The sequence below is a fragment of the Empidonax traillii genome, unplaced genomic scaffold (assembly GCF_003031625.1).
Source record: "Empidonax traillii isolate 1590-97213 ecotype Southwest subspecies unplaced genomic scaffold, ASM303162v1 scaffold37:size1818073, whole genome shotgun sequence".
Classification (NCBI taxonomy): Eukaryota; Metazoa; Chordata; class Aves; order Passeriformes; family Tyrannidae; genus Empidonax; species Empidonax traillii.
In genome coordinates, this window is record NW_020955230.1 from 1,349,800 (window position 1) to 1,369,018 (window position 19,219).

General features: G+C 39.7%; 1 protein-coding gene across 3 annotated transcripts in view; it reads left to right on the forward strand.

The window, feature by feature from the left end:
* The first annotated feature begins 8,303 nt into the window (after window positions 1-8,303).
* The window catches only part of EPB41L4A (erythrocyte membrane protein band 4.1 like 4A), a 125,467-nt gene continuing 114,551 nt past the window's right edge, over window positions 8,304-19,219 (forward strand). The window contains exon 1 of one of the 3 annotated variants that reach the window (XM_027878031.1): window positions 8,304-8,577. In XM_027878031.1, coding sequence (XP_027733832.1) covers window positions 8,479-8,577 — 99 coding nt within the window. In that variant the 5' untranslated portion in view covers window positions 8,304-8,478. The remainder of the gene's footprint in view (window positions 8,578-19,219) is intronic. The other 2 variants (XM_027878029.1, XM_027878030.1) reach the window with 2 other exon arrangements.

The window sequence follows — 19,219 nt, forward strand, 5'->3', positions numbered from 1 at the left end:
GACTCTACCGTGGAAATCAACCAGTTAATCATTCTTCTAACTATTCCCAAAAGTTGCTGGAGAGGGAAGAAGAACAAGAGGCGCCTTGCTGTTCTTAGGATCTTTTCTGTCAGCTGATTAACAACACAGAGGAAAAGAAAAGGCAAGCAGTATAAAGATAAGACTTTTACTTATTTTTTAACGATATATTAATAATTTCTGATGCTACAGACAGAAACAAACAGAAATACAACACAAGTCCTAAATTTTAATTGGTAAACTTAGTAACATTATAATCTGTGCAAGCGCATGCATATAAGTATGCAAGGAATGATGTAGAACTTGGCTATAAGCATCAGTTGGGTTAACAGACTTCAGGGTATAAATAAGCAGCCATTCAAAATGGTATTTCAGGTATGCTGTTCTGGCAATAATTTAGACTCCAGGAATTCAGATCCTATCAAAACAGCATGAACATGATATAAAATACACGTACAAGCAAATTAAAAATTCATCGTGATCATTCAGTGCTGGCAGCAATGGAAACATTATCAGTGAACTTGGTGTTATGAATATGGAACACTATTAGTTGGTAAAGAAAAAACATTTCTGTAGAAGTATTAATAGGGAAGAAATGGTTTAAACTCATTAATCTTCTCTTCACAGATGCTGTGTACAGAGCCCTTATACCCTTGGAGCGCTGCTGTACCAATCCCTGGCAATCCGTGCTATTCTGTAATGTGGTGGGTTTGAAAACATGTATATATTAAAATAGTACTACATTTTATGTGTTGTGTTAGCTGAGTAACATTCCTACTTTTATGTCCTAGAAAATAAGTGAATATCCGTGCTGTAGTCAATTAGAATACATAGTGTGCTATGCATAGAGGTGTACACTTTAACACTGAGATATTCAGGATTATTTCTCAATGTCTACTGTGGGATGTATTGCTCTCCAAGACTGAAAAAGTCCCATTTTTACTTTCAAGAAATAGAAATGTACTTTGCTTCTTCAGCAATTGCTTCATTTTTTATGTTCAGGTGCAGGGGGAAAAAACCCCAAACAAACCAAACCTTAAAAATGCCAAAAAAGACTTTATGTTAGCAATTACAGTATGCTTTGCTGTTTAACCCACGTGGTTAGAAGGACTTACAGTGAGACACATCATTAGCTCACTGCTCAAAGCACTAGAAGTACACATTTAAAAACTGTGTTGTGCCATGTAGCAAAGTAAGAAGCCAGGCAATGAAAGCGGCTTGGGATGGTGAGGAGCACAGAAGGTCTGTGGGAGCAGATAATGCGGAGGAACACTCATGGTCCTCAGACCACATTCCGGCTACCTTCAAGGCAAAATGTCACATTGGAGGATAAGACACGTGCAAGTAGCATTTGCACTTCAATTCTATCAAAGCTGTTTACATCTTCATTACCTAGTCAGATACTGTCTTTCTGTCCCTGGTTGGCAGGCTCAGCTCCTAGAGAAGCAACTCTTGCTTAGAGCATTTTTACAATACTTTCATCCTCTTACTCTTTTTCAGTTTATATGCTCTTTTCCTCCACTCTTCTTATTTCTCTCTTCTCTGATGTTCCTCTCATTGTTTCTTTCATATTCCTGGCTTTCACCTCTGTATTGTATATTTACTTTTCGTTCTTTTCATCCCAGCAACAAACAGATCAGTTTCTTTCTCCTCCTACTCTTTCTCCTGCGCTTTCCTAGTATTTTCCTCTGTCTCCCTCTCTGCTGGAAATTGATCTTCTTCTTTTTTCCCAGCACCTGAGTGTTTGCATGGCCAAGTAATTTGAACTCAAAGGTGGGGTAGCATGAAGTTAAACTCTTAAGTGTACAGAATGATGAGGAACAGTAGCTATTGCTGTACTCTTAAAGGCCATGTCAGATGTACAGCATGACAATATGAAAAGTAGCAGCACCAGGACTTTGAAAATGCTGTGAGTATCTTATTTATGTCGTCTATTTCCTCGAATAACTATAGGTACTGAGAATTTTTATTCTGAAGTTCTTTAATTTCCTTGGTTTATTAAGTGACTTCCTGTCCCATGCAGATCTCAGTTATAATTTCTTTTTATGTTTTAAAGAGAAATTCAAAGGCTATGTAGTGATGCACACAGAAGCATGTCAATGAGGTGTAACCACACTCACAAACAACTCCCAGAAAAGGGGCAAACTTTCCAGATCATCCTATTGTTCAGCCTGACTTAATAATTCCAGAAAATATGCTTTATCAGAGTGAGTTCCTGGCCTCTGCAGCAAGAAATATTACCCATATTCAAGGGAATGTGATAAAGAGGAAATCAATTAGGCAGTTTGGTGGCCTTGTCTGACTTTGAACTGGAGCAATCCCTTTGCAGGCTCAGCATCACTCAGATTAGTGACTGGTGTAGGAGCTTGAGGGAATCCTTCCCATCCATCAACTACCTAAAGAAAACCTGAAAGGAAGACACAGCAGGCTACACGTGACATGCTTCAGTCTGTATTTTCTCTTATCAAATGTCTGAGCCTACAAGATACATGACAACATGGTCATTTCCTTAATCCACTGCAGGGAGCTATTTAAATCCCTTTGCATAAGAAATCAGTGTAGAGAAGTGTAGTCACTGAGGAAAAGACTTATTTCTTCCAATTTCCTGCAGCATCCCATCATCCCATCATCCCATCTCATCATAGCTCACAATAGTTGATGCTCTCCAGACAATTTTAGCTAAAGAGCACTCCTTATCCAGAAAGGGCAATTCTTCACACAGATTTTATTAGAAAGTATATAGATTTTCAGATTATCCAAAACTTGAAGTATTGCTGTATACTACTGCTCATATTATTTTAGTATATATCTCACGATAGTCAAAATTGAGTTAGCTCTATGAGAATGACAGGTTTAATTTAGAAACTTTATTTAAGATTAGCGCTGAAGATCTCAGCTGTGGTTATAATACCCAGCCATCAGAAGACAAACAAATTAAGATTCAATACTTAAAAAAAAAAAAAAAAGGACCTGAATTTTTAAAAGTTAAAATTCACAATGGTGAGTTTGTTAAACTTCATAAAAATGGTCAGCAGTTTTCTCCATCAGAACTGCCTACTGACGGCTTGTCTATATAAACACTTTCTCTTATGGGTGGGGTACACTCCCTACATAGAATGTTTGTCTTAAGTGTCATCTGTGTCACTTTAATGAGGTCTTGACTGGTTGCCTCCCTGACCTGGAGTTCTGGCTGAGGGGAGTCCTGTCAGCCTATGTTTGTCTTGCCTAGATCATTGTTTGGGTTTAGACTCTGGTTTTATTTCCATGGCATGTGTAGACCTCTGTCTAATGAACCTCTGTGAAACAGAATTGAGAATCTCCAAGACTAGCATTGAGAAAGTGGGAAAGAGGAAAAGAAGAGGTGATAGTTACAGGGGAACATGGTTTCTATTGTGTTTGAACAGTCTGGGGCCCAAATAACAGCAGACTGATTACCTGAGTTGCTTGTCATTTTCCAGTCAGTATGGCCAGCCTGTCTTTGGGATAAAAGATGCTTCACTAAGTGCCTTCACAACAATTGCTTTTTACAATAATATCAGAGTGTGTCTAGTGCCTTGGAACAGGCATAGAACCAGCTCCCTAGGCATGAAGGTATTAGCATATCATTGCCCACTGTCTTATCCCAAAGATATACTTCTAAAGCTATTCTAATGTTATAGGAAAATGTATAGTAGTTTGGAGACAATAATCTTCTCTTTTCAGTGCTTGATCTGGATCTACTCAGTTATGTTTTACTAAGACAAGTGACAGTTTATCCACTAGGTAGTATTCTTTGAAAAAGATAGACTTTTCTCTTGAAAAAGTTTACTTCCCAAATATCCACAGTTTTTCACAGCCTCAATTTTTCCTGCTGATCAGGTCTCCAAGGTACCGGTCTAAATTGTGAGAGCATGATTTGAAGTCCTGAAGAGAATGCTTGGGTTTTTTGTCTCTTGGTAAGTTAGATTGTTACATCCTGCCACCCAATTATCTTTACTATTAAAACTTATATAAGTTCTGCCGAGGAAGCAAAGCATAAGCAAAATAAAACAGGATCATCTGGTTCTTCTTTGCATAGGGGTAACTTGTCAAAATATTGACAGGCATTTTGTAAAACCACATCACACACAAAATAAGGTTCAATAAACAGTAGCTGAAACTAGATTTTTTTTTTCTTGCTTTGATAAAAGTATACAGATTTTGCAGTTCATAATTTTAGCTCTATAGTTTACAAGGAATATCCTGAAAGCTTTATTTTATATTCTTAGGTATATTTAATTTCATTTTTTCTTAAAAAACCTCAGAAAGTAAGAAATGTTTATTTTTTTTTTTGTTTTTTTTTTTTGTTTTTTTTATTTGTTATCACTGCATTGTATACCTGAACTTTGGCCTTAATATAACATTTCTCATAATTAAATGGTCTTGACAGGCTTGTCTTACTTTAGAGACTGTAAATGTATTGTTATAGCAAGTGTCAACATTTTGTGAGGAAATATAAAACTGATGATATCTGAATAAATTTATTTTCACAATGTTTTCATTTTCACCATGGATTCTAATGGTGCAGTGAATGCATACAGGTCTAATGTGTAGCAGTAACACAGAATCCAGAACAAGTCCTTATATGATAGCATCTCTGAATGTGTTTTAAGTGAAGCCTTCATTAGTGAAGTGAGAAATGTGAATTCATGCACTGTTGTAACATACTCAAACTTTTGCCTCTGAGTGCTGTAAAATGCTGTGTGGAAATGATTCTTGTTCCATTGCCTACTTTGCTCCTCTTTTTGGGTGAAAAACCCACAAGTAAGTAAAGATCTTAATGGCATGTTGAACCTGTGGAAAACCTCTCTGGGAGGACTGCAAACATTGAAGGGTAGTAGTGTATGGACAGGTGGGCACGTGTCAAACCAGAGCAGTGCAGTGCTGCTGAAGGAGTTGTATCTTATTTTTCCTGTAAAGACCCCAGATCCTATTGGACAATAATTGTTGAACATTAGTCTTGGTAAGATACTTTTCTTTATTGAAAGATGCATTCAGGGCTGTTCATGTAGCCCAGAGAGTATGTGCTGTTGCTTTCCGTTTTCATTTCAAGCTTCTTGCATTAAACCTCAGTTTTTTCATTAAACTTCCCAAGCACGGAACTGAGTCCAGAAGACTTGTCTTTACATTACAAGGAAGATGAAGAGGTTGCTCTGTGCCTCTTTTTAACTCTTCATTCATTCCCTGCAAGTCCACATGCAGGAATTGCATCCCTACATAACAATAAAAAACAGTGATAGGGAAGTGGTAGTCATAACAGCTAAGACAAGTCGTCATGACTCTTGCTACAAGATCAACTTCCCGGCAGCAAATGTTTGTGAGCAAAATTAAGTGAAAATTAGGGAGAAACCAGATATGTGAACCTGTGTCCTTTGGTCAGTTTAATTCCCTATATGCTAGAATATGGATATAGACCACTTCATATATAGGAGTCCTTGTGGTGCTCAGTGTCTTGTTCATACAACCTCACCGAAAATACTTGATTAAAGCTAAAACGGAACATTTTAATGAAGGTGTACTGCATCACAGAGGCTGCAGTGAATTCTGCTGGGTACCTCATCAAACAGGCAATCAACAAAAATGCCTTTATGCCCTGGTCCTGTACTTACATGCCTGAGTTAAACATGTCCATAAGTGTTTGTGTGATGAGAACTTATGTCAACAAATTTTCCTTTGGGGTGCTTGACCTGTGTTTTTTCCTCACAGAGGGAAATAAAAAAGAGCTCAGTTTCCTAATGGATTTAGAAAATAGATGACCATTTTATGTTCCTCGCAAGTTGTGAGCTGGTCTGATACTTGAACTACTGAGGCAGGGCTGGTCTTACGCAGTATGGAGCTCCAAGAAGAGCTTGGGCCCTACATTTTTGCCCTCTAATTGTTTTTGCTTTCCTGAGCTTCTCAGGTTCATAGTATAGATCCCTACCATTCCACCCCCTCCTCCTCTGCTCTCCTGGCTAATTTCCTCAAATTTTTCATAGTTCACTATCCCCTTCCAGGTTTTCATCTCAAATAGTAGGTTCTGGCAATGCTGCTTTACCAAGTGCCTAGCTGTTGGCAATAGCTGGTTAGAAGACAAGTCCATACGTTCATAACTCTGTACTTTAAACATTGGCATCAATTCAACATGATTGCATATTCTGTGCTTTCCCATGGACCAATCAGCCAATGTGCAGCTGATCTTCAAAAAAAGAAGACATGAAATAATTCACTTGGACAGCTTATAAACAACATATAAGCAAGGCTATTATTGATCTAAACTGATCAACTTTGGGATTGTGACTGTAGCCTTATGAACCTTTAAAAATTATAACTGAAGGTTTCAAATCAGGTTATGAATTCACTGAGCCCTCCCTCTCACTTGATTAATCAATGATTTATACATATGTAATGACTTTAACTGACTTAGGGGGTAATTTATGTCACAGTGTACATGATATATGGATTTACATAGACTAAAGAGAGGGGAAAAGGAACCATCTGTTCTCTAGAAAACTCTCTGCTGTCAGAGGGATTCAAGAACTGTTTGAAAAATGTGTTTAGATGTGTTTAGAAAGCCATGAGTAAATTTTCCAAATTTCCTGTGCTTTCTGGATGATGTTCTCATATATTGCTCAACAAATAAGGTTAGGAACTCAAAATTTTAAACTTTACAAGTCGTTATATTTCACAGGTTATTCAAAAGGCTTTATTTTTATGAACATATATAGTGGGTCTTGTCCTGATTTTCCCAGTGCTCATGGAATACTGTTTTTGCAGCTACAGGATGGATACAGAGAACCCAACACCCCACTACCCAAGTTCAAACACGAAAATGAAAGTGGCTTTTCTCGGGAGTAACAGGGTTTTATTTAGGATAGGTGTTTAAAAGCAGACTTACCTACATATCTAGTAGGGATTGTCAACTGAGAAATCTGGTCGTGCCCTTCTCTTATGCAATATGAACAAGTTAATAATCATAAAAAACCGCTTCTGCCTACTGTTAAATTTACACATGCAAACTTTGCATGTTCTTCAACAGGACGACTCGTGCATGCAAACTTAAGCAAATGGGCTTTGGTGAGATCAAGAACCTTTTGCCTGAGAGGGAAAAATCATAGAATATAGATTGCAAAGAGCCACAGAATTACAGAACATGTTGAATTGGAAGGGACCCACAAGCATCATCTTGGCCCTGCACAGGACTCTGCAGCCGGGAAAATGCAGAGGTGGACTGGTGTGTGCTCCAGAAACTACAGACAGCAACTGGAAAGGCAGTTGCAATGTTTTTTTGTGTTCTGCCTTTTCTTTGTTGGTTGGGTTTTGGTTTTGAATTTTATTCTTTTTTTAATACTACAGGGCTGTTGGTTTGTAAATTGAACATATCTGTTGCAAGTTCAGTATTTAACACCATGGTGGAGAATAAACTTCCTGCCAAAGGACCTTTCAAAGTCAGCCTCTCCCGGACCCTTCACGTGCGGCGTCTCCTGAAGTGCTCCCACGCCAAGTACGGAGACAAAACCCGCTCCTAGATCTCCCAGACGCCCTCTGGGGAGCAGAGCCGGCCCAGCTCGCAGGGGTCAGTGCTGCCGCAGCCACCGGGAGGCGACGGGGCAGGAGCAAGGACCGCGGCCGGGACCATCGCTCCCGCCCCACCGTCTGAGCTCGCGGACAGGGTAGCGAGGGTCTGGCCCCGCACCTGGAATGCGAGTGGGATGCCGAGGGATGCGGAGCAGCCCACGGGCGGCCCCCCGGGCTTGACAGGTGCCGCTGCCGCTCCCCGTCCCAGAGCCGCCCCGGTCCTTCCCAGGGGAAGCCGTGCCCGGGGGGGAGCCGTGTCCCTGGCCGGCAGGAGGCGGCCGGCGTCTGCCCAGGCTCTGGGTCGCTCCCGGCTCCCGGCGGCGCTCCCTTCCGTACCTCCGCCCCCGACGGGGAGGAGGCGATGGGCCGCGGGCAGCTGAGGGCCGCCAGCCTCGCTCTCCCCGGGCCCCGCCGCCGCCCCGCAGGTTCCGCGGCCGCAGGTACGGCGCTGGCCAGGCGGGGACCATCCCCCGCTTTCCCCGTGCTGCGGCGGCGGAGCGGCTCCTCCGGCGCCCGCTGCTCCACACAAAGAGGAGGCGCGGAAACATGCGTGGACGGGGCGGGGGACGGGCCGGGTGGGCGGCTCGGCACCTCCCCGGGGCGGCAGCGGCGGGGGAGCCGCCGTGACAGCCGGGCGCAGGGTAGGGCTGTGCCCCGGGATCCTTCCTAAAACAAGCTGCCGGTCTTTTCCACAGGGAGCGCCCGGCACCCCCTGTCCAGGCTGTTCGGCGGGATGCCGGCGGGGGCAGGATCTGCGCCTTAAGGAGCCGCCAGGCTCAATCGGCGGAGCCGGGCGCGGCCCAGACCCGGCTCAGCCCCCCTCCGCCGCCGCGCCGGGGTTCTCCTCGCCTCCTCGCCCCGTCCCTCCCGGCCACCGCAGCAGGCATGGGCTGTTTCTGCGCGGTCCCGGAGGAATTTTACTGCGAAGTTTTGCTCCTGGACGAGTCCAAGCTGACGCTGACCACGCAGCAGCAGGGCATCAAGGTGAGGACGCCGGCGGGGTTGCGGAATGCGGTGCGGTGGAGCCTCCCGGGCAGGGCTTCTGTTCGCGGGCTGCCTCCCGAGTGCTCTTAGAGAGTCGCAAAGGGAGCGGCAGTGGGAAAACGCGGTTTCGAGGGGCGAAAAAATAATGTCATAACTTTCCTTATGGACAGATGAATTGGGGTGACGCGTGCCGGTGGGGCACGACGTGGCTTTTGGGGGGGCTTTTACATCGAGATACTCATTTAAGCGAGCAGGTGCCGACCACCTCGCGGCAGTCGGGACGCTCGCCACCACAGGTATTGTTCTGTACTTGCTACCAAGAAAAGAAGACAGAGGCGGCTGTTGCGCGCCCAGGTTGAGTCACTCCGCCCGGGTTGAGCCACCCCGCTCCCTCTGCCCTGGGCTCCCTGCCGTGCCCGCTCTGGAACGTGCTCTCTCCCGGGAGAGACCGGAGGCAGCGGAGTGGAGCGGGAGCCGCCCCCGGGGACGGGCAGCAGCTCCCAAGCGGAGGGATGAAGGTCCAGCCGCGTCCCCGTCCCGCTGTCCCGATTCCCGACCGGTGAGAACAGCTCCGGCTCTACTGCAGCGCGCTCGGCGCGGATGAACTCTTCAAAGTCGTCAGATGCCAAGCGCTAATGAGTCCTGACAGACCATGTGAAAACTGAGATTTTTCTAAAGGCCCTTAAGTTGGTCCTGTCTGGTTAAGCCTGATGACAGCAAATCGCATGTCTCAGACACTCGGAACCCTTGATCGAAGAAATGCCAGTAACTGGAATTTATTAGTGACGTAAGAACATCGTTTCAGTGTTGGATCAGAAAAAAAAAGAAAAAGAAAGAAATCAGTTCTTCCAAAATATATCGTTGTAAAGGAGTCTTTCCAACTATATATTACCTATATTACCTGTATTACCTAATATTACCTATATTACCTAAGACTTCCAAAGAATAAAAGTCTGTATGTCTGTATGTTTTCAGCTTATATGATTAAAGTTTGGTGAAGCAACTGGGGAAATATGAAGGAGGGTAGAGGGGAGAGGGAGTTTACATTTAACAATATATTTTTAACTGTAATCTGGGGTATTACCAGGTCTACATGTACTGAGAGTTTTCAAGCTTTGCTGAATCAACTCTTTGCAAATAGGCTGGTTCATGCATGGCAAATCCATGCTTAGCACAGAGGAGTAAGCAAATCACTGTGATGCTGGAATTCATACCTGTGTAGAGTGTTTGAAGTCTAAGTTTAGACACTTCTGAAAACCTTGCCTTTAGAAGCACAGATGGGGATATATGTGTTATGCATGCATATATGCTTTTGGTGCCTATAAATGTGCAGTTGCAGAAGAAGTATGTTAAAAAAGTAATCTGCAAAGATATTCCTCTTACTAGTTTAATGAATCTAAACCCTGAAAGTGAAGTGTTTGTACAATGTCCAATAAAAATTAATGACCCATGGGAAAGAAAGGGTCTGAAGATGAAACTTCTTTTCAAGAATGTGTGACTTCCAGTGTTGGGAACTGTTTAGTTTAACATGAGGATGTGGTTTCTTGCCATTCTTACTGTTCTCTGAATGTGGTATAATGCTAAATATTTCATCTCTTCCACCTGCTCATTCTCTGTCTTGGATTCAACCATAGAGAGTCATAGACTCAGTTGGAACTGTGTGAGGATCGGATAGGAAAAGTAATAGTTTGTTAACATTTTGGCATAGGCACTGGAATTGCACAGCAGGGATCCTTAGGGAAAAGAGAATCTCCCTTTTTGTAGCAGCCTGTTTTTTTGTTTGTTTGTTTGTTTGTTTGTTTTTTTAATTGGAATTTCAGCTTTGGCATTTGTGTGTAGATTGTAAATATTCTTATGCATTTTACTTTAAAACAAAGCTTTTCTTAGAACTTCAGATTCTGAATGTGATCTTTTTTTTTTGTTATAGGAGCAAGTTTGTTCCCTTTTTTTCTCCCAAGCAGATGCATGTCTGCTAGAAATAAAAACCACAGCTCAATAGATCTTTACTATCTATGTACTTCCTGGATATTAGTGGATATAGTTTTATTTGCTTTGAAGGGTGGAAGACTAAGCTCTGTGCCTGTAAGAGTCCTAGGCAAGTTTATTTCTTCAGTGAATCAGAAATATGTCATGAAGTAGATACTTGTCTCCAAACTGCTGTAGAGTTTTGAAGATGCATTGCTTAGCTTGTGTAGTAGTTATTTCTGGCTTGCTATGCTTGACACATATCCACATCAAAATATGAATTTTTTTAATTAAAGTTTTATTAACAAATTCTTCATACTACAATGGGCTTCAAGTTGTGCTTCGTATTAAAACAATGAGAAAAGTTGATACAAGACTACGACTTTGAGCGCAGTTTAGGAATACTTTTCTCTGTGGACTTCAAAGAGCTTGTTAGGGAAAGCAAAGTGGGGAAGCTGAGATGCAAAGAGGTTGAGTGTCTTCTTCATGACTGTAGAGCAGGACAGCATCTGAGCCAGGAAAAAATTCTCAGCCTGGTAACTGACCAGTCTGCCATGGGACTTGCTCTGAGGGGTTTGTGATGATGATCTCTTAATTGTAGTTTCTCAAACTGACTTTAGCTGCTCATAGATTTTTTTTTTCTGTTTTCTCACTGTTACCAGTACTGTCTTTCTTTTCTCCTTTTATGTCTTCATGATTTAAGGTCAGAGCACTGCTGTATGAAAATGTGAAAGCTGGCTCTCCAGCATAATAGTTAGATAATCAGGAAAGGCCTTCAGATGTCTCATAGTCTTAATTTTTATGTTTTCTTTTAGTACATTAGCAGAGATATTTTGGAGAGTACAAGTTTTGAGACAATAAAGTGATTGCAGTTGTTACTTCAAACAGTTTTGGAATGGAAGAGGCTATGCACTAGATTCTAGTATAGTTTGTTTAATTGAGGTATATGAGGTATATGGCCTCAGACTGGAACAGCTTTTCTCTTTAAAAGGATGTTCAAGTTTTCAAGTAAGAAATGGAGTTTTAACAGAATTTTCTAGAAGTGTCGTAAGAAGCAGCTGCCATCTGAAAAATGATCACTTTTCCAGGACTGCTGCTTTGACCTGTCTTCACCTAGATGAAACAATAACTTAGGTATTTTTATGTGCATTACTACCCTCTAAATAGTTATGGATTATTTGTTGATGTCATCAGACACCTCTGTAGTCTTTTGAAATGATACCTGACTGGTCAGTTGTGGGTATTACATATTTTGATTTTGGTAAGGATTGGAGTAATTGTCCTCTGAGAACGAGTTTGGAGTGCCTTATTGCAAAAACTTGTTGGTGGAGGTTAAGGAAACATCTTAGAAAATAATGCTATGAAACCTATTTGTGATAGGCTATTTCAGAAGGAGTGGTTGTCCGGTACTGTGTATGTAACAAGAATTTAACAGTTCTTTCCACCCCCCTGCCCCACCTCCTTGAAACAGTTTAAGGCAATTATTTGTTTTCTTTTTCCTGAAGAAGATAAAAATATTGTGAATCTTCTCTGGTTTTTTGTTTGCATCTCTTTGGTTGGTATAAAGATCTCAAAAAAATATTGTCTACTTCCCCAGGGAAGAAGCTCTCTAATTAGTCTTAAGCCATCTGGTCATTGTACTTTTGAAGTATTCCTCAAAATTCCTCTCTGAGTACTGTTTTTATGTCCTGTTTAGATTGCCATGTGTAGTGGGCCAACAGCAATATTTCATTAGGAAAGTAATGAATAGAAAAGATACAGTAGTTCTTCCTGGAAGACTCTGTTTACAATGTATTCTTTTATTAGGTATTACACTTTAATAGTGATATTCTGGCCACCATGCCACTTAACTGGTATATTAAAGTGTTAACTGGTACTTCTGTGATATACAAGGCTTTCTGGTCCTCCATATGTATCACTCTATAAAGGGTTGCATTTTGTGATTTGTAGGCTATGCCTGTGGGTTGAATCTCTGTGAAAGATACTCCATCTTTAATGAAACTGTGTGGGTTTTATCTGGGAAATAACCAGATTTTTCCTTACAATGATTCACTGAGAACTGAACAAAATGAGATCCAAATATCTAAAAGCAGGCTTCAGCATCTCAACATGGTTTAAAAAGTATCCTTCTTCCCTCAAAAAAACCCCCTCAAACCTGAAATAGTGAGTGACTGAGGTTAGGAACTGTGTTAAATGATTGGATGTGTAAGATATACAAATGGGTTCATCAAAATATGACAGATGTTTTTAAGTTTTTTTTTTTAATTTTTTTAACTTTTTGTTTGTTTGTTTGTTTTGTTTTCTTTTGTTTTTGTTTTCCTCCCTGCTCTTCAATGAAGCTGAGCAATTTCAGGCTTCATGTCTTCAACATATAGTAAATACTGAAAATGTGGGGTGCACTTTTGGATCAAGTTAATTTAGCTCTATGGACACCAAGGAATCATTGTGGGAATGACAGGGTCCTATTTTTTTTTAATCCTTGTGAGAATGCTTTATGAATGCACTTTCCAGCAGGAAATAGAATACTATGAATAGAAAGTTCTTACATTGTGTTAATTATTTTAATTGGCAGTTGGCATTAAAAGTTAAATTCACATTTGATGTGCGAATATATAATGTATTCTTTGTGGAACTGATTTCTGCTTGTTTATTCTTCTACATTTTACTAAAAGGGAAAGCATCTCTCTGTGAGAAATTTTCTTAATTATGTAGTTACACTACTTCAGAAATCTTAAAAATCTTTTTAATGGTAGATTGCAGTTGCTTTCCATGTATGGTAATTTACCACTGACAGTAATTACTAAACTGTAATATCAAATTTCAATCATATTTAATCATATCTTTCCTTTGCCCACTTTGGTATTGATTAATAAATGTTTTCAAGGCAGATTCTTTAAATATTCAAAATATTCAGATATTCAAAATATTACTTCGAAAAGAATAGTTAATAAAAAGTGAATTGATTAAAAGGACACAATCTAAACCTTGTTCATCCTTGTAATTTGTTTTCTTTATAAAACAACAGTTTTCTGTTATATGTACAGATTTTGCATAGCAGCAGGAAAACTAAACAGATAATATCAAGTTCCAAGTGTAAATAAGTACATATTTTCTTCTTCAGTGTGGTAGATACCATGCATCTAAGGATTGCCTGTAACAAAACCAGCAAAAAAAGTTAACAAAATGTAAATTATTGATACTATGTAGCCCTTCCATATCAGAAAGATGCTATTCTTTCTTAAATTTCTATTATAGATATAAAACAGTCATCTGATTGCACACTGAGCACCAGATGGTGCATGTGAAATTTTGCACTATTTCAGTCCTCTGAAAATGGACTGAAATTGTGCACAATTCTAGTTTTAAAACAATGACAGGAACAAAAAAACCCACAAACCTTGCTATTAACTGCTCCTCAAGAATTACTGTCACATATTTGAAATAGATTACTAATTTTACCAGTAACTTTACAGATGAGACCAGCAATTTTGAATACCCTGTGGAATAACCATAAAATAAATGAACATTGAGACACTCCATTTTCCCTAGGTGCACTTGACTGAATTAATGAAACCAGCACGACAACGAGAAGGAAATACATTAACTTCCAAATGAAGTTACCTTTAGTCAACCTGAGGTTTGAGCACTACTATTGTCAAGGGATCTTTTTTTAAAATTTTTTTTGTTTGTTTCATTGAGCAATAATTTTGGCTGGTTTCATTGAGCAATAATTTCATAATATAACTGGGGCAAATGTAAGCTGTGTGAGGCAGCTTTGTTATTAAGCAGTTTTGGATTTCTGCAACTTGGGATTTCTTGAACATGCCTTAGATTAAATTATTTAGTATAGTTAAATAGTGTTAGCATTGTTTATTAAAATTCTAATCTAAAAATCAACTGCTGCCAGTGTCCACCCTACCCTAACAAGCCTGCAGTATTGTAACCTTTTCCCTCAAGAAGGAAAACTACTAAAAATTATCCCAGGATATGAGTGGAACTCTTGAAGAGATTGAATAATTTGGAAGGTGCTTCAGAAACAGGATTTCATCAAAAGTTATAATTTTATGTCACTTTATGCTGTAAAATATCTGATGCCAAGACAATATTGAACACATATGAGAAAACAAGAAATTATACATTGGTCGTGTTGCATCATTACTGATATCTATATTTTTTGGTACAAAGATGAGAGATTATTTGTCAGTGTTGTTGTTTTTTTTTTTTCTTATATATTTCTTTGTAAATTTTCTTTCTTTTAAATTTATTTTTTCTCAAGAAATTTAATTTTTTAATGATAGGGCAGCTATATTAGCTGCATTTTATTCACAATTGAGATGTTTGCAAGTGGATAATCATATCTGCATAGAATTTTGCAGATTGCATTTTTAGTACACTTGTTAGACCCTGCCTTTTGATCAGATCTTGTGCTTGCTGCATACCAATTTAATTTCACAGTTTAAAATGAAAGCTGTCATTTCAGTATTGATTGTGCTTTTGTTCCCATTTCTTCCGTTGCATCCTGAGTTTTGGATGGTTGAACACTGTAGGCACTGAGGTCAAAGGGACATGCTTGAGGTCAACCCATGCTATTATTTAGAAGTGGAAAACCAATAGAAACATTGCAAAATGAGAGCTCTGCTCCTTTGGTTTTGCTGCAGCATTAAGACAGGAAATCTTGCTAAGTGGGAAATGTGCTTTATCTGTGATATAAGGCTGCTTTGCTTGGTTTGTGACCACAAATACTGATTGCTTAAAAGCAAAAATTTCAGTGTCATCCTAAACATACCATGCCTTATTTTACCTGTTGTCCCAGTGGTCAGAAGTGGACTGCTTAGTGATGCTTTTAGAGGCAAATGTAAGAAGGTGGGTCAGGAAGGTCCGATGTAAGGAGGTGTGTCAGGGAACACAGGCAACAGTATTCTCATAGCCAGTAAATTCCATTGTTGCTGTGAAGGGAGGAAAAGAAAAAGAGTAGCACTGGGGAGGTTAGAAACTGAGAGAGACAGAGAGAGAGTGAGAGGGAGAAAAAGTGAGGGGGGGCGGTTTGAGACTATGAATAGGAAAGGAAAATAAATGCTGTTTGATGACAAGGGAGGAGACCTTTTGTGAATTGTAATTCTAGTAGTACCTTTCCAGAGTCAGAAAAAAGACTCCTCAGAAGTTTCTTTGAATTGATATTACAAATCATCTTTGTTGAAAGTAACAACCAAAATGTAATATACACATGTAGGCATTTTTGATAATTTTGCACGGAAATCTTTAGTAAGATGAATGCATCATTAACCTATTGTGCTAGGAATGTTATGTTAAATCTTGGTTTTAGAAGTATAAGAGGTTTGTAGTGATTCTTTTTTAGGAAGCCCTTCTTTCTCCTTGCCACTCATTTTTTTCAAAACTCTGTCTTGGTGTGAGGGAAGTTCTTGCAAGTGGCAAACCCACCCTCCTATCAGGTATTTGTATTAGTTATGCTTAGTAAGGGGAATCCTTTATAAATTCGAGTGCTCCTGCTTACATTTAAAATAAATAATACAGTCAATATAATAATAAATACTTACTAATGTGAGGAAAAGGGCTCTAATTTCTATGGTTCATGTACTTATGGATTTGTCAGTATCCACATTTTAAACTTTGCAGTGTTACAAATGGCTCTCCATAAGGCAGACAAGAAGACACTGTTTTCCTGTAGTTCTTGAAGTCTTGGGTACGTGGGTAAAATCTGTATGTGGTTGAATGAGCCACATTGATAATAAATGGCTCAGCACTTTACTGCCTTTCCTGTGTTCTCAGAAAATGAGAACTGAATGCACTGAGGGATAAATTCTCTGGCTATGTGAGACAGAATGCCTTTCAGTAATGGAAAAGGAGGATCTTCCATATCTCAATTGGACGAAAAGTGTTCAGAAGGCAGAAAATGGCAGTTTTCCTGTGCAATTAGTGGTAAAATTTGGCATGACTACTAATGTATGCAAGCATATGATTTAACATTTTGTAGATCTAACGGTGCTTGATTATCATGTAGGATTGAGCTAGAAGGAAGATCTTACAGAAAAAAACCACTAGACCTGATTTTTGTTTTCCTGACACTATATATTTCACTGAAAGTTCTCTTTTATGTCTGTATTTGGAGTATTACAAAAAGTATCTGTAGTAATACACTTCTCATTTATTAAATATTGAATATCTAGTTTATTTTATTATTAATCTTTTAAATACATTAGGTATTTAGGTTTTAAATACATTAAGTTTTTTTCCATCAGTTTTATTCAGATTTACAGTGTCACAGCATAAAAAAATTGTGACAAACTTCTTGCCTATTTGTGGATGAATGAAGGCTAGGAGGAATGCTATGGGGCTTAGTTCTTTTTCCCCTCACAGTACCAGAGCAAGAGTTATCTTTATAAGGGACTACATTCAGAGCCATAAGGGAAAATATTTTTTTTTAATGCCATTTGTGAGAACCACAGGAAACTGGTGAAAATAGCAACTCAGAATCACAAAAATGAGGAACAATACTTAGAAGATTAATGAGGAGTGAGTTTAGCACTGACTTGCAACTTGAAGCAAATGATTAGATATCCCTTCTGAAAAGCGGTAATCTTAGAGTACTAGTATGACATGTAACATGAAAGCAGATTCTCCACATCCTCTTATTGAGGGCATCATAAACTATCTTCAAAACTCTCTGTTGTTGGCCAATATCAGATTGAGAAGAACGCTACATCAGGCCTTGCCTCTGCTCTGATTCTCTTTTGGTGGTGGTATCTGTTTGTTGTGGTACAGAAGATGTCTATTATTTATAAATTAGTGTAATCTCACCAAGGCTGTTCAAGGGAAAGGAAGTCCTGTGTCAGAACCAAACGGGACTGGAAGACCATGACTGCCACTGCTTTTTCAGTATTTGTTCCCACTTAGGAACCCTCAGATTCTTGTTTCCGGTGTGGTCTCCTGTGGCTGTGCCTGTGCTATCTGGGAAGACAATGTGAGAGAGTGCAAGGGGCCCATGGTATCCTTGCCTGAGCGGAGCAACCTGACACATCTGCGCTTGTTTCACACAGTCCAGACGTCCCCCTCGGGGGTCCTTTCAAGTCTGCTTCAGGCTGACAGGCAATCTTTTGTCTGTGCGGTTGGTTTGTTTATCCAATATGCCAGAACAAAACAAAACTGAGCCTCAAACCATCCTAATTCTGAGTGTCATACATGACCGTAAGGGGTGAATGATATGTATCGTGGTGCCTTGAAGGGGACCATGCAGCAACTAATCCTGACAACTGTGCATGGATCTCCCCTCAGAGGAAATTAGGACACCTTAGAAGGGATTATAGGAGAAAAGTAGCTTAAATTCAGTAATGGTGATCAGGAGAAAAGGGTCCTAGGCAAATGAAGGAGACATGCAAATTGACAGTGTGGTTATACTTCAAAAAACTTTCTTGTATTGCCATTTCCTTTGTGAATGGAGGGAAGAAAGCAACAATGCCTTGTAGTGGAACATTTTTAAGAGGTTTGTGAATATCCTGACTTGCCCTCAGCTTTTTCCGTTTAATTTACATTGGCTGCTTTGGCTAGGGGAGAAGGGACTGGGCTTAAAGGTGTTTGAAATAATGTTTTCAGGATGGAATAAAACCCTTAAGTTCAAAAAATCTAATATTTTTCCTCTGTTTTGAAGTGATGTCATATTCTTCCCCCCGTAGGGTTTTTTTTTTTAAAGTTCCTTGGGAGGACTTAGGTGTTCCAAAACATGTGCCCATAGGCCTTTTCTTGTGTTGTATAAGTTGGCTGAACCCTTCAGTTCTCTTTTCAATGCCTATGTTCTTCATCTGCAATTTACCAATCTCTAAGGCAGTGGGAATCTTCCCTGGAAACAAATGCTTTTGGTATTCTTCAAAGGTACCGTGTTTACTCTGGATTATTCTGGATTATTTTGAGTAGTCTTTTGTTCTTCTGTGCTAAGGCTTAACAAACTATAGGGCCTTTAAGTCACCTCTACAAACTGGCTTTCTCCAAAAATGGGGAGTATTCTCTGCTCTCTCAGTGCTACAGATTAGAATGGATAAGATTTATTAAGAAAATGTTCTTAGCCCTGTGGTTCCTTCATCTGTGGCTCCAGTGTCCCTGGGCTGTTCCTGCAAAAGCCAATTCTTTTCCTCAGGCATCCAATTAGTAATAATGTTTCCTTTTTGCCCTGTGTGATAGTGAGTTACCACGGTCTTTCCCTAATTTGGGAATACTTGAAATTGTGTACCTGGTTTCAATTCCAATGAAGATAATAGGTGTCTTGGTGTGCTTTGGTACCAACTTCAAGAGGAGACAAACTGAACGCAATTTTTCTGCAAATGGGAATTAGACAATGAAAATTTACTGAAAATAAAATGTTTTAGATCTTGTACAAAGGTGTTAGATGATGTTCATATTAAAAAAAATTTTTTTCTGAATTTTTAAAATAACTAAAACCTTTTTGGTAGTCATCCTTGGCCTTTCAGGTCTTGGCATTCAGGTCTTGAGTCTCACTGTTTAGAGCATGGAAGTGTTTGCTGTTTTCATGATTTATTCTGTTTTCATGTTTTCAATAATTTATTCTGCTTCTTTTGAAAAATCTGCTATGGAAACAGATTTCATTAACTGTCTTCTGAAATCTTTGCCTAAAGACAAACTGCAATGCAAACCATGTTTATTCATAATA